Raw genomic sequence first — 22,521 nt, forward strand, 5'->3', positions numbered from 1 at the left:
GACAAGATGTGAATTTTATAATGATTTTTTTCACCTAGAATGAATTCTACTATAACTGTCACGAGAATAATTACTGTAAAATTTAGAGTGGTGTGCAATAGAGAGTGTGTGACAGACGTACTGAGAAAAGCACAACCAGACGACGTTGTCTAAGTTAATAAACTCTTCATTGAATCACAGCAGGAATCACACTGGCCTGAAAACACAATGGTGTTCATAACACAACGGGTAATAATAGTAGCTTGCCAGCAGATGGCGCAGTGTGTCTTAGACTGTGAGGCGTTCTTCACACTTTGAGAACTCTCACCAGTTTACATAAGAGAGGCCTTTTGTTGATCTATTTCTACAAAGTGCAATCACACACTTGTCTTTACGCTTGAAGTCCAACTGAAATTTAATTGCATGTTTTTCTGATCAGCATACACGTCCTTATGTAAATTGAGGTTACCTGGTAACTTAACTTAATGTTTTTACACAAACTTTTTAACGCAATATCAATTTCTTCTTTCTTCTTCCAAAACCATGTTCACTGAAACTTTTAAAGGTTTACCCAAATGATTATTCCAAATTACAAAAACATTTATTTTTTTACAAAAACATTTTTATTATCAGCAATGCTTGTAGCTCTGCCAGGTTACTAAAGAGACACAATTAAAGATTAATTCTTGTGAGTTTTTCAATTAAATTAATTATCTAAATAATTAACAGTACACAATGTGCTTATTTTGCAGTCTTTTGGACTGATGAAAAACTGTTTCCCATCTGCACATACATGTAACTTGTGTCTCACTTATATGGCCTTTATCTGGAAAGAAAAGGAAAACCTTAGAAAATACACTACTTTGAGAATTGCAGCTACAAGTACACTAGTGCTGGAAATCACAGGGTAACTCATGATGTGGTTCTATGACATCACTATTACATTTTGCTCAACATAACAATGGCATCACAATCCAGGATATTCTGCATATGCAACGTACAACATATATGTAGATCAAATATGATACAAGACGCCACAGTATCATTCATGCCAGTGAAGCAGAAAATATAACTCAAGAATCAAGGTCTTGTGTTCGTCTCTGAATCAGTGGTTTCAGTTTGCCAGCTAGCAACTAGTGTTTTTGTCATTCAAATATGTTTAAATGCTTAGGTCTAACATTAGCTAATACCAGCATCTTTGTTAGTTCTCCAACTAAAGCAGGTAAAGTCACATAACCTTATTTAAATTTACCCAGTGTGACAGCTCCCAGATTTGAGATCAAAACTGTTGTTCCTTCCTGTTACTGCAAAACTATCTGATGTCAGGCTCACAATCCTCCTGAAACTCCTCCATTTTCCTGCAGCTTAAGTAAAAGCAAGAAAGATACATAAACACCATTAGCTAGTGTTTAAATACTTGACTTGGTATCCATATGTCTATCCATCTACATCACTGAGGCTACTAAGGTGTCTAAGTGTCTCTGTGATAATATCCTGTCATTTTAAATCAAATTTGGTCTTAAACCTTAGTACTGAATTAGTCGTGATTTCAAACATTCTCTCCTTCTCGATGTGCTGAGCTGGGAATGAGCCACAAGCTTTGTGATTCAAACATTTGCTATGGTCAATCACATTATGCATGCTGCTTTCCAGGAGAGAACAAATCTACAAAAATGTGACTGTAAAAGCAATTTTTATGCTTGGTCCAAAGACATCTTTGCTTCCACAGAGGACGAGTCTGTTCCTTCTGATCAGAACAAAGATTTGACTCATGAGGCAGGTTTATTTTCCAGCAAGTTTAAACATACATCCTGTCATAGAAGCCAGACTGACAAGAAATAAAGAGGCAAGGAAAGAGACTGCAGGACTTTTGTGACCATAGCCCTTTTAAGTTTTAGTCTATTCATTATGTCCTCAACATGCTGTTGAGAGTAACATTGCTGTACACAAGGGGCTACATGTATTGCTACATGACTGAGACAGTCACATCCACAGTAAGCCTTATAGAGAGCCTACTTTAACTCTTTGTGCACCAGTACACTTTTAAGCTCTGCGCACTGAAACTGGGAACGTTTTTACATCAGTTTCAAAATCTGAAAACATCAAGTTTGGCCCATTACCTTCTGCGTGAACAAGAATACCGGTCAGCATTGTTGCAGAAGAGACAGAATGGAGGCTCACAAACAACTTTTTTCAAAGGCTTTAACATGAGACATAACAGGGAAGAGGTGTTTTAACAAGAAAAAATAAAAACCTCTTCTCATTACAATCTGTAAGAACAAAGTGGAAGAGTTCATCAAACAAGTCATAAAACGGCTTTCATCAGGTACCGATCCACACACACACACACACACACAAAAAAACATGACTTTTCATTCATTCATTCATTTCTAATGCTCTATTAAAAACCAGTTGGTTAAAACACATGAAAATATATCCTATGCTTAAAGATGGGAGAAACATGAAGCTTTTAACAATCTTGTGTGTGAGGGCGAAAGATGAAAATGAATGAAAATAAACCACATATAATGATGACCCAGATGGAATTCAGAGTTAGAGCATGAAATCTTCCTTAAGAACAAACGGTGATTTAAGAGGTGAAAAACATGTCTGATGCATGACAATAATCAAGTTAAGAAAACAAACAAAAAGAAGATGCATCTCCTTTTCCTGAACCGCCTAGACTTGACATCCCTTCTATTATAAATAATTAAAATCATCCAGAAGATTAAATAAGAGGTTTTCTGAGTGATAGTCATCTGAACCAGCCAGACGACATGTGCAAATAAACACAAGAATTAAATCTACTATTACTAATAACTTATGTCCTGGGAAAACCTCATATCTCAAACAAATGTTCAGGGTTTTGTGAGTGACACACCATGCGAAAGATAATATGGTTATAAATGCATAGATGAGACTCTTAAATGTCTCCTCTTTGATACTGTTTTTTTCTTCTTCTTTACATCATGACAATTCAGACCGTTGTGAGATATGTGGTTTTTCTAGGGCATTTTTTTATGGCATCATCCACTCCTACAGCAAATGAAAGGACATAAAATTAACAGGACAGCAAACATTGCAATATGTTGAAATGAAATCTAAAAACTAAAGGTCTGACGAAGGAACAGTGAGATTAAGCAGTAAAATGACCCCATAAGACTGACATTTGCTTTAAAATGATTAGAAATAAGAGTTAAAGCACTGGTGTGAGAGTGAAGGCTTGGTTTCACGGACAAAGTGTAAGCCTTTTTCCAAAACAAATTAAGACGCGTTTCACAAAAATGGCAAATGTTAAGTACACGAGTCTTAAAGAAGGCCAAAATCATTCTGAGTTGCACTAAAGTAGTTTGGGAAAAACTGAAAACATTGACAATCGCACTCTGATGGCCAGAATCTCTGAGAACAGCAAACACACACGGTAGGCGGGCAGAGCTGGATCAAAACAGTGCTTCAAATGAGTCCATCAATAACAATCCTGTGCTGCTAAAGTACACTCAGTAATTGCTTTTAGCATTAATAGCACAATTCTTATTTAGCAGTTTTGATTTTACTGAAATATTCCAAACCTAGCCAGACCTGTGTGGAGTACATTCTGTTCAACGTATTTGTGCATAACTACTGTATACTGGCATGTACTTTTCACACTGACCCTGAAAACAAGTTTGTGGATATGGATATTGTTTGTTTCTTCTTTAAATCATGTAAAGCCTGCATTAAGTCTAGAACCAACACAAAAATACCTGTAGAAATATTGCAGTGTACTAAAAAAAATGTACCAGTCTTATGTGCAACATGTTAAACATTCTTATAACAATACATACAGAGGTGCACTGTGTTGCTGTACATGTTGCATATGCTACACAAAGCTAAATCTAGCTCATTAAAACCCAGAAACGCAGAGTTTGGACTAAAGTTTCCAGTGGCGACCATGTCACCTCACTCCAAATCTCAATGTTGGTAATTATACAGGCAAGGGCAGCGTCAGGACACTTATGTCAAATGTGTGTGGGGGGAAAAGTACATTGAGTATAACTGAGCAGCGGATGTAGATTTCTTCAGCAACTGCTCATTGCAAATGCAATGTTAAGATCACAGTTGTTACATGCAATTGAACTGTGTAATTTTCCCCATGGGACATATCTGATGTGCCTGTTGTCCATTAGCAGCTCAGTGTTACAATACCAAAATAACCCTTTCAATCTTTTCTTTCTGACCATATATAAATGCCCCACAGATGACACAAAGCAAACATTAAACTCCAAAAATTCATTCAAAGGTTGATTAAGACACGATTAAGACAATGATTTCATTCCAATTAACCACATAACAGTTTGCTCATTTTAAAATTTCATTTGCGATTTAAAAAAGTCAACAGTAAAAGCAACACTAGTGGTTGCAGCAGACCATAAAATGCCCACTGGAGCACTTCCCATTTGTGCAGTGTGTGGGGAGAGCACCTCTGTGCCCCCCGGCTAACAAACTATACATATTTATTTTTTACATCTCAGTGGGTTGCAGATGACTTTGTTCTTTTTCTTAACTGAGGGAACTCAGTCTTGATGTCCAGTGTGAGTTAGTGAAAGTTTGTATCCAGCCATGATTGATTTATCTACCAGTGACTTTAAAACTTGAGCATCACTGGCTGACAGGTTAAATAAGACACATGATTCACATGAACCTAGTTTGAGAATTTATAACATATTTAATCTGGTAGGGTTGAGAGGTGTAGGTCAGTTCTTCCTCTTCTGTTATGCAGTCTCCATTCTCCAGTTATCCCCTTCTCTCTTTCCTCTGCTTTCCCTTTCAAATGTGTGTTGTGAAGGGACATCTGACCTACGACTTTTAGTCTCAGTCAACCCTGGGATTGTATTCAAACAGCATTAAAAATGCAGTAGAGCAGGCTTTCAAATGCCAACCGCATCTGATATAATCATTCAGCCAATTAGGCAGCATAATAGCCACTTGCTCCACATAGGGACAGAGACTGTAGCAGCTGCCAGGCACCATTACCTCAGAAAACAGGAAGCAGTCAGAACTGCTGGAACCGACAGTGATAAACAGTAAGGCCAGTGGTTCCACAATGTTCCAAACTGTTTGCTGCTATGACCCGTGGCTGAACCAATGTTGCATGTAAGATATCCCGCGCTGTATCTGGCCAATGTAGAAGTCTGCATTTCTGGAGAAGTCCTGACAGACTGATGAGTGGGAATCGCCCAGAGCACAGTACAGGGCAGTGCCACCCACGCTGATCACTACTGTAACCAGACAAAGCAGGAAGAGAAGGAGGCAGGAGTCCCCACCGCCAACATCTACAGAGAAAGGGAGGTACAGGGAGAGACACGGGGTGTTGGATGGAAGTTACAGAGCAATAGATTAATAATATTGACTTGAAGTTACCAGAATTCATTAACTATTTTTGACATTGTTGTCATGGTGGATTCGCCAGTGTTACAAATGAGCTCACATGTGGTGAGGCAATTCACTGTTTACGGACAGATACGAGTCTCATAGTCAATAAACACACAAACTAACCATGTTCATAGCCATCATCAGGGACTCTGAAGCGGACGCGCCTTTTGGCAGAGGGTTTGTCGGGTTGCGGCTCTGAGCCGGCAGACACACTCTCGCTGTCCACGGAAACACTCCGCTTCTTCAATATGGAGACCAGGCCTGAGGCAGGAGACATCTAACAAGTGGAAAAAACAAAAGAAAACAAAGAGATGCTAGAAAGCACAGACGCATATATTAACATAAACGCTATCTCTATTGCCACTAAATATATCACACATAATATCTTCATACCATCATAACATTGGGTATGAGGAAGAACTTGTCTTCCAAAGGTTGTTCTTTCTCACTAGTCATGTCCACTAGATGTCAGTACATCACACAATCAGCAGTAATGAACTTATGAATGAAATGTAAAATCTGAATAACAATGCTCTCTCCAGCAGATTCACAGTCATACAGTACAGATACTGCTTTCCTATGAGAGAATGTATGTGCATCATGGCTTGAACGTTTTCCCAGGCTCAATGCAAAAGTGTTCAATATATATAATATGACTGTAAATGAACTTTGGTCAAGTGGTGGTAGACTATCAAGGATAGGCAGAGGAGCAGCCATATGTAGCAATACTTCTGCTTATTGTTACATCATACAGTCATAATGTCCCCTCTAAACCGATTTGTCCAAAATGAAGTCATTGATTTACAGTCAAACTGCTTACAAGCAATTAATAAATAATAAATATATTATAATAATAAACACTACAAAGACAATATTGAGTTTATAATCAGTTTCTTCATAGTTATAAATATGTAATATTAGATGATTTTTTTGAAAGAGTACAGGACCAACAAGACAGTGGCATTGGGCATGGTGTCCATATTGTTAAAAAAAACCCTTCCAATATGATAAGTTTCAGTGCTGCCTCTTGAGTGGACCCGTCACAGGAATCCAAAACGGAACCAAAAATTACCATTAATTTCAAGTATCACTGCTATCACTGCTTAAACACTATCTTCCTGGCTGTTCTACATCCTGTAGTATCTGATAAAAGGAGGTCACTCCTCTTGTTACCATTGTGCCTCAGTTTCTTCTGTCTGCTCCATCTACTAGGTATCTTTCTGCTGCTCCCTGTTCTTTTAAAAACAAGTCAGTAACCAGCACTTGAGCCTAAAGCCAAGTAATGACATAATCACTGTTGAATAAATCTAATAAAAAAGCTTTTTTCTCAACAGGCAGGACATCAGATAAGATGCCAGCAGCTAACAAGTGTATGGCACACTACATGATATTTTCAGTTCTCCTACTTTTCTCTCAAAGTCTAACACAGTGTAAAAGAGTTAAATGTGAAATAGGCTTCCATATCTGCAAAACAAATCCATTTCCTGGGTATCACGGTAATGGCTAGGTAATACCATTAGGGCTCAACATGGCTCTGTTCCATCCATTATAAAAGGGCCTATAGGGGCAGATACAGAAATCTTCTAAAAGCTGTCAACTCGCTAATCATCAACAAATAGCTATGAATACTAAAGAATAATCAAATCAATGTATTATAACTTGCACATAACATATGAAAAATCTGTAGAGGTCACTTTCCCTTTCTCATCCACAGAAAAGCACAATGACATGATGATTTACACACCTCCTCAACAGTGATGAGTTTAGCCATGTCATCGAGTGAGGCCGCTTCTCTGATGATGTCAGCCTGTTCTACTTCATAGTCATATTCCTCCTCTTCCTCCTCCTCCACCTCCTCCTCCTCAACCTGCTCCTGCTGCTTCAGATGAACCTCGTGAGGAAGGTGGCCCTCCTGGTGCCGGCTGGTTTTCGTGCTCTCCTGCAGTGATAATGGAATGCAGTTATAACTATCTTACATATCAACAGCTCTGTTCCCCGGACTGCTGTAACTCAATTCTGGTTAAAGTAATTCAAACTTTAATTTCATTAAAACAAAGTTTGGCTAGGTTGTCCCCATGAAAAAATAATCTGGAATAGAGGAAGTGGTCTGTTTTATATTTCCAGCAATAGCAACAATGGTTTGTTAAGATAAATAGAGGAACTGAGTAATTACCATGAGCTGCTATCTTGACTTATAAAAACAAAAGCAACTCAAACCTCATCAACAGAAATAAACAACCATGATGGCCCTGGTACTAGTGACACAGTTTAACTGATAAGTCGTTTCAGGGACATACAGTGGAAAATTACTGCAAAAACAAACAAACTAGGAATTAACAGATGCATAGCGTAAATGACAGACTTTGATGTAATGCGCATCACTACCAGAGCGTCAACATGGGATCGTCCCCACAGATGCCCGATTTTAAAACTCTGGTAAACTGTGAAATACACAGAGATTTACCTAGCAGTGATAGACTTAATCAGCATTGTGTGAACTCTTTTGACAAGCGGTTTGAATGTAACAGATGTATATGTAAAGGTCCCGCACTCACACAAAAACACAAAATTCTGATGTATACCTGGGTGTCCTCATGTAGCTTCTCCTCAGCTAGGGCTTCTTGGTGCAGCTGCTGTACCTCCACCTCTGCCCCACTGACCAGAGTCTCCACTGGGAGAGCTTTCTGAAAAAAAGGAGAATCTCCTTCCTTCTGCTTCTCCTCCTCTTCATCCTCTCCCTCTTCTTCCATCTCCAAAGCCTCAGCTGCCTCCTCCACGTCCCTCTCCTCTTCCTCCCTTTTTGCCTCCTTTTCCGGTGCTAGACCTAAATCTCCTCCCTGCAGCTCTGCGGGCTTGGACTGATCCATTTCTTCAGCTGTAGAGGGGTGCAGTTCATTTCCTACGACTGGAGTGGTGTATCCTACCCCACCGTCCGCCTCTCTTCCCTCTCTGTCACTGCCCTGCCTGTCAGTCAGCTGAGATCCATGGAAACCTTCCCTCCCCTCTAATGGCCTGTCTGGGGCTTCCCTGTCCTTTGCTGAGATCTCAGGGGAATTGAGCCCATCAGCTAAAATAATGGAGGGTATGACTGGATAGCTGCCCTGTGAACAAGAGGAGTCTTCAGGGTGATGGGCTGCATGAAAAAGAGAAGGAGAGTGGGGTTTATATCAATAAAATCAGAATAAATGCTCTACAAAAACAGTGATGTTTGCTATATGCTATATGTAGCTATATGCTACTCTAAAATACAAACCCAAGGTCCTCGACAGACAGACAGACATAAAACCTCCATCTTTTCAACACAGTGTACAATGCAATAGGAGCTACCTGCAACTGAGAAAAACGCACCAATCTCTCCTGTGTATAAAAGTTCTTGCAAGCTAATATAATCACAGAGTATACAGAAACAGGTGTAAGCAGTTTGAGTGCTACTGTATTGACAGAGCATGTCAGTCTTTTACCGTGAGACAGCCGATTGCGTGACCCTTTATCAGCACCACCAATGAGCCAATACCAACAGGTACATTGAACAAGCTTTCTTGATTTGAGAACAAAATCCTTAACCTTGCAGTCCATCACATTTCTAATCATCACCATGTCCTGTCTCTCTCCTCAACAGTAACCTACACCAAACCTACTGAGTGCATGCATTTCACACCTTTTACCAAGTCGACTCCGCTGTGGCTCAACAATTACCAAAGGACCAAATTGGGGGCCGTTTGCAACATGCACATGAACACAGTATGAAATGAAAATATCTCATAAACTTTGCAGTGATGTCTGATCAATGAAACATTTCACTAAGGACATGCAAAATATCAGAACATTCAAATTCTCATGACTTCAACAAGAGCTTTCGGCAACCTACCAATGGTTTTGTATGTCTGAACAAAACTAACTCATATTCATGTTCTGAAATAATTTAACAAAGCATTTCAAAACATGAGTGTGAAAATTCATTGTTGACTTACGGCTGTGTGATATCCACAATCCAAAATAAAAAAATCTCATATCCAGATATAGATCATTTCATATCCAGACAACAATTCACTTCACGATAAAGCAATTTGTTTGTAAATGAATAGTGTTGTCTTCATACAAATTTCCTGCTTTCATCCATGCTGTGCAGAAGAACGCAAAGTGTTGAGCACTTGTGTTTTGTAGTGAATGGTCTAAAGCAGCCATGTCAAACTCATTCCATAAAGGGCCGTGTGGCTGCAGGTTTTCATTCCAACCAAGGAGGAGCACACCTGGCTGGAATCAATTAATCAGCTGATCTCAGTCTTCAGCTGATAACTAAGTGATCCCTTGATGTTGATTGGTTGGCCTGGTGTGCTCCTCCTTGGTTGGAACAAAAACCTGCAGCCACACTGCCCTTTATGGAATGAGTTTGACATGCCTGGTCTAAAGCGTGCAAAACCAACAAACTCACACGCACTGACATAAATACACCCACTCTGCCACCCATTCACTCACCTGAGGTACATGGAGGCAGCGCACCACCGTCTTCTAATGGAGGCCTCAAAATGTCCAGAGACGCACACTGTACACACACAAATAAATAAATATATGTGGTGATAACTATTACATTGACATACACAGCACAGTTTAGTAATGTGCAAGTTACATGATTTAAAATCTAACCCATTAATGCATGCACACTACACTATATTTTACATGTGAACATGAGTTACTTGAAATGCAAAATGTCTTACCACAGCATCTTTAGCTCTTGGTCTATAGACAGAAGAGAGAAAGGGAGACAGAGTGAGGTGGTGAGAGTATTGCAGGTCTGTTCTCGGCTTTTGAAATGAAGACGTGAAAGATGGTTGACCCTCCTCTACTCTCCTGATCTAATATTAGCCCAAACACATTTCCCTGGCTATTACAACTTGTGTGTGAGTGAGACTGTGAGTGAGTGTGTGTGTGTGTGTGCGAGAGTTAAGCGAAGTGAAACCCAAGTAGTGTGATGGCTCAAATGTCTGAAAGTGCAGCAGCAGCAGCAAAGGGCCATATGTTTTAACTATCGCCGCAGTGCTTACCACACACAAAAATATACATACAGACACACAAACAGACACACATGCTTCACCTGTCTAGGAGCATACAGAAAGTGCAGGTGTGTATGGTGTGAATGGGTGTTTGTCTGGCAGGTATAGTATACTGAGGACTTCCTATTAAATATTGAAAAATGCCAAGGTGGGCTTCACCTGACTAATTTGTTACACTTGCATGAGCACACACCACAACAGACACACGTCACACACTCCCTCTGAACAACTCAACCACACACACAACACACAGACACTAACAGATCACAACAGAAGATAATAACATGTAACTGGAGTAACTGTGTGCAGCATCTCTTAGTGGAATTGTCAACTTTGTACATTATCATAGATTTGTATAAACCCAATGAACTCTTGTACTTAGTGACAAGTTTGCTTATTAACAAGACACAACGCTGAACTACTTCCAAAGATGAGACACACACACACGCAAGCACGCCCACATGCATGCAGACTGACCGACTGTGCGTCTGGCAGATGTGTTTAAGAGTGTCCAGATGCTGCGTTGCCAGGTTGGGGGAAGTCCTTCTACACTGACTCTCTGAGAGAAGTGGGGGGACACAGAGAGATAAAAATAGTTAAAACACAGTTAAAAGCAGAGTAAGAGTTGAGCAACACAAATATAGATCTGGGTATAATCTGGGTCAAAAATTTTCTGATTTTCTGATGGAATTTGTATTATCTGATCACTGAAACTACATTAAATATATATTGCTGGACACAGTGGCTGCCGTCATACTGTTCAGTCGTCTTATACTCAAAAGCTGTGCATATGGGCACATACTATGACGGGGATGATATTTAGTAATATGTAAAGAACCCTTAAGACTCAATTCGAAGTGCAGCTGTTATATAGTACAATACTTATTTCTTTTGACGGTGTGTTGGGGCTTCCTTGCTATTATACATCTTAGGCACAGTGCTAAGTGTTTTTGCACATGTCAGTTCATTTGTAATGTTTTACACAGCGACCCAGCTGTTTCAGAATCAGAGTTATACTTGAGGGTTACCAGCACTTCACAGGATGGTTGGTATAGATTCAATGAGGGTCACAAAAGCTCTCTGGCGGGGGCCGTTTGATACCTGTGCAACAGTGCAATGAAATTGCTAAATACATTTTGGTGACTAGCCAAACATGGCCTTCTAAGGTATCTTCCTCACCATTTCCCATCCAAGGTAAAACATCTAAGAAAACAACGGGCATATTTATCCATCCCTTTAAAGATGGCAACCATTGAGCTATTGAGCTAGCTAGCTAGCATTATTCCCCACAGTAAAGTAGCTGAGACCTTTCAATAAGTGAACTTTTGTCAACTAGCCACTCAAAAGTTGGCTATAAGTACTGGTAAATATCACCAAATGGGAAATATATTATTTGAATAAAATGCCAAGTCAGAACTGGTTGCTTACTAATAAAAGTGGGCAGAAAATTGGCAGGTAGGGGCGCCAGGAGATCTGGAGTTGGTAACCCAGGGTCTAGGCTATTATTATTATTATTATTATTATTACTATTATTATTATGCCCCTTTTTGTACAAATAATTGGTGAGCTGTTTGCCATATTTTTTTCATTTGTGAATAAATACATGATTTTATAGGGCAAACATTTCCAGAAGAATTAAATGTTCGGACTATAACAGTTTTGTCTTAATAATAATAATATTATTATTATTAATAATAATTAATAATAATGGTTCCAAAAGATGTGAAATTGCACAGTTTTGAGTCAAAACATTTTCTAATCCCCCAAAAACCCAAAAGCTGCACAACACCCAGGCCCTCTAAAAACCTAGAGAAAACCCAGGTGTGTGGTCTGTCTAAAATTCTTATAGGAATTGCATTGTCACATTTTTTTCTTTGCATATGATTATCACTGATTCCTTGATATGTGACTCCTACTTCTGTATCTTCTATTGTTAGATGCTCAAAACCTGATTCAAAGTTTAAACCCTGCTGCTTAAGAGAGTATACAGAGAAAGAAAGACTCTAAACGGTCAACATATTAAATCTACAATATTACAATAAGTATTTTCTTACATAGAAAAAAATATGCACTACGTTTGTGTATGCGGAAACCTGACGTGCAGTGTGTGTGTGTGCGCATGTGTTACCCCACTGTTCTTGTAGTGCATTCAGGTTGTCCAATACTCTCTGGTGATAGAGCCTCTCTAGCTGGATGCACCATAATGCCCGCTCGTCTGAACATTACAGGTTAAGAAAAACACACACACACTTTAAGACTACAGCACCTCTAAAACTCTGTTGGTGTACTGTTCACGAACCAGTATAGCTGGCAGAGGCAAAGAAAGGAAAGTGAGACTGAAGAAAATAGGCACACAAACAGAGACAGAGAGAAAGGAAACACAGTCAGGCCAGAAGAGATTGAGGATTCAGTCTCTCATGTTTATGGATACAAACAGCCAAAAGACAATCCTTCTTTGAAATGGTTCAATGCTCGCTCGCTCTCTCTAACTAACCCTCAATACATGCTTGACATAGCTAAGCTCGTTTTCCCTACTCTTTAGCCCGTTCATTTCTTCCCTCCCACTGCGTCCTTCCTCAGATTGAAGCTCTGTCAAAATTTCCATTTCTGTCTCAAGCTCAGTGTCCTGTCTTCCATGTATCCCCATCCCTTCCTCCTACTCTGCTTTATACTTGGTCTTCATTGACTGGAAGTGTTTAAGTGCATTTGTATGAGTGTGTCTGAAAAGTATCCAGGTTGTGTGTATGTGCTGTGCAGTGACAACCAACACTTCAATTTTAAAACAGAGGCTTCTTTGAGTAAGGTCTCATGGTTTACACCATAAACCATCAGTAATCGTAACAATACTAAGAACCTTTTGATTTGTAAAAAGCGAAAAGGTTCAGCTGATTAGTATGATTTTATCTCACTAAATGGGATCCTTGTATCAGCAAGTGTTGATAATCATTATTTACTAATAAATTATGTGGAAAGGACATTTCCTCATCTCAAAAGCGTATTCTTCTGAAAACATACAATAGTTTGGTTTCTTGTCATGTCACAAAGCTTTGAGTTTAATCTCTCTGAGTATCTATACTCCCTCTGTTTACGTGCCTTCTCTCTCTCTGCCTCTTTTCCTTGTGAGCCTCTGGACGTTCTGCATAAGCCAACACAGCTACTGCTGCTTTTCCTCTCTCTGATTAACCCTCTATAATTACCCCTCTTCATGTCTACCTTATCTTGCTTCCTTTTCTCTTTCTGTTCAGTGTTTGTTCTTATCCCCTTCTCTTTTCACAAGTGCTTTTCCAGTCTGTCTACTCTTTCTCTTGCTGTCATCTTAATCTCACTGTCTATAAAGTAAGTGAGGCACCAAGTAACCCACTGTAACTTTACGCCAACAAGTCCATCCAAAGCCTGAAGATTTAAGTTCAGCATGTCAAATAATACAGATTAAAAACACAGTAATGGTTAGCCAAGGAGGAAATCGAGACATGAATAAAAACACATGTATGGACAAGCAGCAAGGTAAGCGCACAGGAGATAAGTGTATGACACGCTTTGCATAAATTATAATAAAAGCTGTGCCCCACCACCAAACCCCTATAGACACAGACATGATAAGGATACAGTCTTTGTGAAGGACAAAGGTCTCAGCAATCTGCAGAGAGAGAGAGAGAGAGAGAGAGAGAGAGAGAGAGAGAGAGAGAGAGAGAGAGAGAGAGAGAGAGAGAGAGAGAGAGAGAGAGATAGAGAGAGAGATTATAACTTTTAATAAAGTGCATGCTTCTATCTCATCAGTTATGTGCAGAATCTATCAGGGAAACTGTTTTAATAGGGATTTGAAACCAGAATGAAACTAATCCTCATGTTGGTTCCTGAACATGACACACAATCCAAAATGAGATCTGACAAAGTACAACAGGTACAAAATACGCCAATGTAGAACAAAGATACAGCACACCATACAGAACTGTGACTACTCCTGACTTCTATAATCATTAACTGTGACAGAGAAAAACAGAACCTGATCTTAGAAACAAATGAAATTGTTAAGCGGGTCAGCAAGAGTGAAAATGAGAGTGAGAGTGAAAAGCAAGACAGAAAAACAAGTGACCATGGTAGACACTCTACCTTTCTTCAGCAAGTGTCGCTTTCAAACTGCTCAGCTGATCACAGAACAAGAGAAGTATGTGTCTGACAGAGGCAGAGAGAGAGAGCGAGAGAGAGAGACAGAGAGAGAAAGAGAAGAGGGGGAGGAGGAGGAAAAGAGGGCACAAAAGGTTCTCGCATTTCTAATGAAGAGAGGGGCGGTGACCTCTACAGGTAACTGTACTGAAACCGAATGTAATGAAAATTTTGCTGTAATTTTTCTAGACATTTTCAATGAAGTCAGAACAATTTGCCCATTCTCTGTTGGTTCTCCAACAATTCATATTTATGCTAATTGGGCTGGCTGGTTTCCAAAACTCTCTTCTCTCTCTCTCTCTTAAAACCAGTTTGCAGTTTATTTTTATAACTTAATCAGTGTATCGTACTATTTTATCTTACTTTCATTCGTATATATAGAATTCTTAAATTCATCCATCCATCTAAAATTTTCACAGAATTCTAAATTTAAAAACAGTAACACTCACATTCAATTCCATTTTTTAACCTGGTTGTTATTGTTATATTTTAAGATTTACCTAAAGTTGAGCAGAGAATTAGGATACCATATTCACCACTGTGAACATAGTGATTGTGGGCATGCCCATGAGTGCCCTGCAGGAACCTTCACCTAACCTAGTAGGGCTGCCATGGTATACCATGGTATGAAGACTGACTGACGGTTATCATATCATGCACATTCTACTGTATGAGAATTATTTTATAAAAAAAAAGCTTTATGTCTCACATGAAATATTTTGTGAAATCATAAAAAAGCCTTTATTCAACCAGAAAAACCCTTCTGTTGTCAGCCCTGTAAGGGTCATCTTAACTAATAATTACTAATAATTGTGTAGCACTATATGATACTGTGACATGATATATTCTGAGAAATTAAATCTCATACTGTGGCAACTCTACAATGCAATCCAAAAGAACCAAACAATTAGAGCTTCAAATGTGTGTTTCAGCAACAAAAAAACCTTGCAACATTTATAGTGTCTACATGACCTTTCACTTTATGACTTTTCAGTCAAGTTAGTTAGTCATGTTATGTCCCACTGTCACGCTTTGGACTTATAACAAGGGATAGGGTTGGGGTTTGCATGTTGCTTAAAGCTATGTTTACTGCTGTAATGCCATTTAAATTAAGGTAAAAACTTTTTTTCCACATACTACCAATGCTTTGATCCAGTAAACTGAAAAAGATACCATTTTTGACTTATGAGTTCTCCACAACACATCTTTTTATGAAATCAGCTACAGCATTTTACCAAAATGTTTGTGAAAAAGAGGCAGAAGCATACGTGTATTTATGTGCCCCCTGCATCAGCTCAAACATACACACCTGTTTGCCTGGCAGTGAGCATAGCTCAGGTGTGCCTGGTGACATTTGTAAATCAAACTGAACAGGCAGAAGCATTCACACACCCCATAACATACTTGTCCAGTCATGCAGATCACACTGTGAGAGCGTAATGAGCAGAGACAGACAGCTGTGTGCTTTCTGTGTAGTGTGGTTTATGTGCATACTTGTGTGCACGTCTGCAGTTGTGTTTGTGTGTATAAACGCTGAAGACACCCATGCCCCAGGGTACAAAGTGCCATTCCGATTATGGCTTTGAGTGGATAACAGTGATTTAATAACTAGTGTGAGAGCAAGTAAAATACCCTTAAATGACATACAGCAGGAGTTTTTTGAACAAATCATTGAAGAGTTTCTTTCAAATCAGTGACTGACGACACACAGCTCTCAATATCTGACATATTCCAGAAATAAGACAAACAGGTTACCTGGTGAAGGTAATGTGGAAGGTGAGTGTCATCTCCTCTTTGTGCCAACTGCTCAAGAGACTCCAGCAGAACAGGGCTTGGAATAGGTTTTGTGGTGCAGGTGGAGAAAGAGAAACAAGTGGGCACTGGAGTGGAGGTAATTTGTTCCCAATTTGGGATTAGAGGTCCTGTGGAGGAAGTGGGTTCTGTACCAGTAGTTGTAGGCCCTGTGGTAAAGGTAAGGGGTCCTGTTGTTGCACTCATAGGAGTGGAGGCAATGGAAGTGTTGAGCCTTGTGGTGCAAGCTGTAACTGTAAATGTAGTTGAGGCGTTGGGTGCTGTATATGAAGTGGCAAACCCTCTGGCACATGAGAGCCCATGGTCGAAGAAGGGCTCTGTGGATGAGGTAAGATCTTCTGTAGTGAAGCTAGTATTTTTTGCTATCCAGTCTGTAGCTTCTGTGATACATGTCTGCTCAGGCGGGCTGGCAGGCCTGGCGTCTGAGGTCATAGGTAGTGCAGTAGAATCTATAGGCCCCGTGGTGAAGGTGGGTCCCAATGTAATGGACCCTGAGTTGGTGGCAACTGATTCAGTGTTGGAGGTATGAGACTCCACTTCGACATCACTCTGGCTCAGCGCCACTTGACAGATGGGATGTGCAGTTTCTGGACTGACCACAGGAATGACAGGAGATGTGGGCTCTGGACTGGTCCCAGGACTGAAAGGATATGGACCCTCCAACAGACTGCCTACAGAGGGAAAGAAAGACATTGACAAACACAAAGAGAAATGAGAGAAAGAAAGAATAACCAGGGCACAATGAAAGCACTGAAACAAGATGAAGAACAAGATGAGAACACATGATTCACCAGCACCTGTCTAAAACTCCTGAGAACACAGGCGCAAAACAACCATCAGAGTTAAGCACTGTCTCAATACAACACTAACAATTAGATTTGGGACAAAATTCAGAAGATCTGACCAGTTGAACAGAATCAACCACCATGGTTTATTGTTACTAGTATAGGACTCGTTTAAGTACAGGAATGTAAATTAATGAATCCATAAACCATAAACAAGCGGTTTGATGGATGGATTGCGTTAGATTTTAGACTTAAGATATAAGATCATACCTGTCTTTTGGAGGGATAGAGCTCTAGAAACCACAGAGAACTGAGCAAAGAAAAGGTTCACGCAGTTTCCCTACAATTCAGTTGCACTTTGTTGAACCACAAAAACATACGCATACCAATACAGCAGTGTTTCTTTACACTAGGAGTTTACCGATCTACTCTCTACTCCTTTTGTTCTCTTCTCGTCATTTCATCTTTCTCTTTATCCTCTTCACACAATTTCCTTTTATCGCTCTCACTCTGCATATAGCCTCCTTACAATTTATTTGTCCTGTTTCAGTCCCATGATTCACTCTGTCAGTCATGTGTTCATTATGACATGATCACCCTGAGTCAGGCTGAACTCAGACCCTGACCCTCACTACACTGTTGCTTCTTGAACACAGTTAAGGTGTGAAAGCTAATACTCAATGACTCACAGCAAGAGTCTAGCTTAAAGAAAATACGCTAGATTAATATTCAATCATATTTCTCTGATTACCGGTCAATCATAGTTAAAAGCACCTTATCTTGCACTGTCATACATAATATTTCCACACTACATTTGTTGGAGGACCATTTTTTTTGTGTTCAACCTTGGCTCCCTAATAAGATGCTTTGATCATATTAAAAAATACAGTGTTGTGTGTTGTTTGTAGCTTAATTTACACAAATGTGGGAAAACACAATTCTGTCCCCACACACAGAACTCCATTTGGTAATATGTGCTTTGCTATGCTTTGTTCTACTGCCCCCAAATGGCCAGAAAAAGTATTACTTAGACCGAAAAAAAACCTGAAAAGATTTAAAACAGTACTAGTGTGTGAAGCTGTATGTCCATATGTGTATATAATTTGATTTTCATATGTGTATGTTCCCTACCAGTTTCTGAATAGGAGGAATCAGTCATGGGAGTGTCTGGAGACTGACAGCGAATTAGAGAACTTGATCCCTCTGACACTTCCTCCTCTTCTTCCTTCATCACCTCATCAATGTCCTCTTCCTCATCCTCCTCTCTCCCTCCTCTTGTGTATCCCTCCTCCATGTCCTTCCCATTGTTTCTGAGAGATGTTTTTTGGATGAGCCCACGCCCCCTTGTGTCTTCTTTTTGTGAAGGAGAGAGACTTGGAGTCTGTGCGAGCGTGTTTGTCTCATTGAGATTTCGAGTTTGGGCAGTGAGAGGCTCGGGGCTGCATAGGTTATCACAGAGGTCAACCCCGCCCACCTGAACTTGAGACATTCCTATGTCCTCCCTCTCAAACTGACCTGGAGATAAAATAAAGGATCAGTTGTAAGTAAAATAATATCAGTGAAGTAAGAAACCTAAACAACATCTGGAGTTCCTCTACAGTATCAATGTCATTCAGTTGATTTTTACTCCATAATTACATGTCAGTTGCAACTTAAGGCAAAGCAGCCACAGCACAGAAAAAGAAACCACACCCAGTTGTCCATATTCTGTGCAGCATTTGGATTATGTTATTTTGACTATGGAACACACCCAATTAAATATCTATATTGTGGTTTTGTGGTTGTTGTACATAAGTATGTTGATATATTTCTTCGATATGCTTTAGTAAAATTTAAACACTTACCACCATGATCCATCTGGTACCACCCTCACAACGTTTGACCTTTCTGCCTGAAGGTCAGTGACAAACCTTTCTTTAAGCCTGTAGAGATTAGGAGAATGAGACAAAACACAGGCTGATGGGAATGAGAGAAATATGAGAAACATGGATAAAATCAGACTCCACTCAGAGGCGACAGTGAGAGTGAGAAAGGGAGAGATACCAAACAAGTTTAGCATCATTCCTGAGTTTTCAAACAAACCCTAGGGCTTAAAGAGATTGTAAAAACGCTTCGTAGTTCAACGGTCCTGCCAACACCTTGTGCTGCAGCAGAATATGTAGACATTATGTGAATTTCAAAACACTTCACTAAGTCTTAAGATATGAACTGGACGAGGTGTAATATAGAAAAAGAACAAAACAAACAACTATTTAAAAAAAAAAAAACTCTGTTCAAGTCCTAAACCTGTAAGAAACCGCTCACTAGCCTAACACTGTGCAGTGTGGCTGCAGAGGATTAGATTTGTTAATGTTTGCTTTACTCCCTATCTAAAGCACAATAGCATCCTGCAAGTTGTCTGTCAACATCTATTTGTCCACAAGAAGAAAGGGAATTTAAATGTCAAATTAGAATTAGAATTTATTTAGGATTACAGAGAGAGAGAGAGAGAGAGAGAGAGAGAGAGAGAGAGAGAGAGAGAGAGAGAGAGAGAGAGAGAGAGAGAGAGAGAGCAACACTATGATATTTACAAGTTGGCTTTGTTAATTTATTGTGGAAGGATTTATGACATGGAAGGCGGTAAGCATGACAATTTACAACGTGAGCCTAGAGTAGAATAGAAAAAAGTAAAATAAGGGAGGTAAGTGGCTAAGTGATGTATGATAAAATACATTGAGATACAATAAATCTTATATTGTCTGCCTCCATTTACATACATTAGGAAGACGTAATAAAATAGTAACAAAATGCAAAGTAATCCAAAATAACAACACAACAAAATACATTCTCAAAAACGAATATAGAGTTAAAAGTATAAGCTTTTCAGACATGATTTATTGCAGGGCAGCTGCACTGGATTGCAGTAGGTTGTGCAACTATACAAACTGGTAAATCAGTGTAGAGTGCAAATCAGTATTTTGCAATAGCATGCTTTTTAATCTTAATGCCTTACTTATGTTCAAAGTTGACTCAGCAACAAACTTAACACAAATAAGTACAAAAACTAGGTTAGGGTAGGTTCCAACAAATCTCTAGGCGGCACTCGTTGTAAACACATGCACTCCAGTGTGTGACACAACAATTACTAAGGGCACATACTGTAAAGCTAGTGAGGCACTGAAACATAATTTTGAGTATTCCAGACTGCAGTCAAAGTCACTTTCAACATATACACATGGAATAGACATGCCATTGTTATCAAATTAAAAATCTAAAAATGTATAGTACCTTAAAGTGCCGACAGTCAGTTAAACATACAAAAATGTTTCACTGATTCTCGAAATATCTTTACCTCATAACCACAAATACTCACATCCAGGCTAATGAAAGTCTATCTCAGAGGAATAAGGCTGTCCTGGTTTCCTGCAGCACCAAGCTAATTGTTCGTCCCGTAACCTTGTTTGTCCCCTTATACTGTAAGACTACACCAACATTTAGAAAGAAAGTCAGGAAAACTTTGGTTCTCTGTGTCCATATTCTTATTAAGTTAAGTCTAATGGACGGTTTTTACACAAAAGTACAAGTGTCACAAAGAAATACCTTGGAAGATGAGCCCATAAACAAATCACCACTGAGGACAGCTGTCTGCAAAGGGAGGTAGGAACCTATAGGATAACATAACCATCTTGCCTCCGGGTGGCATGCGCTTTTATCTGTTAATAAGAGACAACCCAATCTGGGATAGGTGTATATCTCAATGTATGACATTTAACATGGCTTTGAGCAACAAATAAAGCTGAGTACAAGATGAGAGACTGGTTTGGAGTTACTACAAGCTCTAAATGTCCCTCTTGAAGAAAACACAGACCATGACAAACAACTGGGACATTAAGGCTTAAGTGCCAACACCCTCCAGATTACACATTGGTGTTTCTGTACCTGTCATGTAATTCTTATGCTTTCTGAATTTTGTGTTAGTTTTTTGTTTTGCATCTATCTACAGTATCCTTCAGCATCCCTCTCCCAAAGAGCCATCTGTCCATACAACCATCCATCCTCTCCTCTTTTTGTCTGTGTCCTACTCCACAGGGGACCATAAATAATGAAAGACAGGAAGGGACAAACAGCGGACAAGAACAGTCAGCAGGGCTAACGTTACAGACGGGAAAATGACTGAAAAAAACGTTAAATAAACTGACACTGAATATCAGGTTTTACATATAGATGCTGTATAAATTAGCTAAACTCACTAAAAATGTAGGAAGTTAGCAATTTGCAGTAGCTGCCCTGGTCATTTAAAGAGGTGGGGCATTACTGTTGCGAGTTAGTAACTTAGGCTAGCGACCAAAGATGTTCCACCTAGCTAGTTAGAAGGTTGACTAAAGGTAGTGTCCATGGCGTCATATTTTAACGTTAGCTAATGTAGGATAAGTTGATGAACCGTAGTACAGCACATGCAAGTGACAGGCAGTGACATAAAACACACATACAATGACAGCAAACAGTGACTGTCATAGCTCAAGCTGGTTCGGTTAATAACACGTCGAAGAATTAACCTAGATATTGTAGCTTAGCTAAAAATCGGTAGCTAGCATATGTTGACAGTTAAAATATTTAACTGGCGATCAGCTTGGTCGCTATCGTTACGATTCTTGACAGGCTTCTACCTTTTCATCGAGTTGGTGAAAAACGTCTGAGTAAAGCCTGCCTATTGACAAAGCTAGCTTTGCTAAATAGCACTGCCTAATATTTCAGCGACAAATGCGTTAGCGTTAACGTATGTAACGTTAAAGTAATGTATGCTGCTGTTGCTAGCTAAGGTGAGCTAGCCGATTATAGACACATCTGGGCACCACGCCGCGGACAAAACCTCTGAAACATACACCGTACCCTTAACACTAAAGCTATGGCTTTCAACTTACTACACCTTTACAGCTTCTGCGACACAAAACAGTCACATAGTACTTACGGCTGGCAAGGTTGACTGAATGGTAAGAGCTCGGGCATCAGACACTTAGCAGGGGAAGTCGTTGTACTGATTCTAGGTGTCACTGACAAACAGTCGGGGTCGTTGCTACCGCTGTCATCATGCCTGTGCAGACAAGTCGCAGGCGCATGATGCACTATCGCCATCTTCTGTTTCTTTACTGTCAGTACGCGTATCTTTTTCAGCTGGGGCATTTAGCATACTGCAAATAATTCAATGCAATGCCCCTTATCTAATATTACCCATTTCACTTTATGGCGTTGGCAAAGCCAGCTGTTGCTTTGGTGGACTCCTCCAAGTCACCCTTTAAATCCAGAACCTATTCTTAAGAGGGAAACTATATCAGATCTGA

At 39.7% G+C, this 22,521-nt stretch overlaps 1 protein-coding gene across 1 annotated transcript; it reads right to left on the bottom strand.

Moving 5' to 3' along the window:
- Positions 1-762: 762 nt before the first annotated feature.
- On the bottom strand, positions 763-22,226 carry cnsta (consortin, connexin sorting protein a). Its single transcript, XM_041941644.1, has 13 exons — positions 22,152-22,226; positions 19,048-19,125; positions 18,335-18,718; positions 16,362-17,089; positions 14,049-14,079; positions 12,571-12,657; positions 10,920-11,001; positions 10,107-10,128; positions 9,868-9,934; positions 7,974-8,524; positions 7,136-7,330; positions 5,515-5,668; positions 763-5,291 (listed from the first exon to the last, which is right to left on the bottom strand). Exons 2-13 carry the CDS (start codon positions 19,058-19,060, stop codon positions 5,083-5,085), a joined length of 2,523 nt encoding a protein of 840 aa, XP_041797578.1. The 5' UTR covers positions 19,061-19,125; positions 22,152-22,226; the 3' UTR covers positions 763-5,082.
- Positions 22,227-22,521: the final 295 nt, after the last annotated feature.

Source organism: Chelmon rostratus, chromosome 1 (assembly GCF_017976325.1).
Source record: "Chelmon rostratus isolate fCheRos1 chromosome 1, fCheRos1.pri, whole genome shotgun sequence".
Taxonomy (NCBI): domain Eukaryota; kingdom Metazoa; phylum Chordata; class Actinopteri; order Chaetodontiformes; family Chaetodontidae; genus Chelmon; species Chelmon rostratus.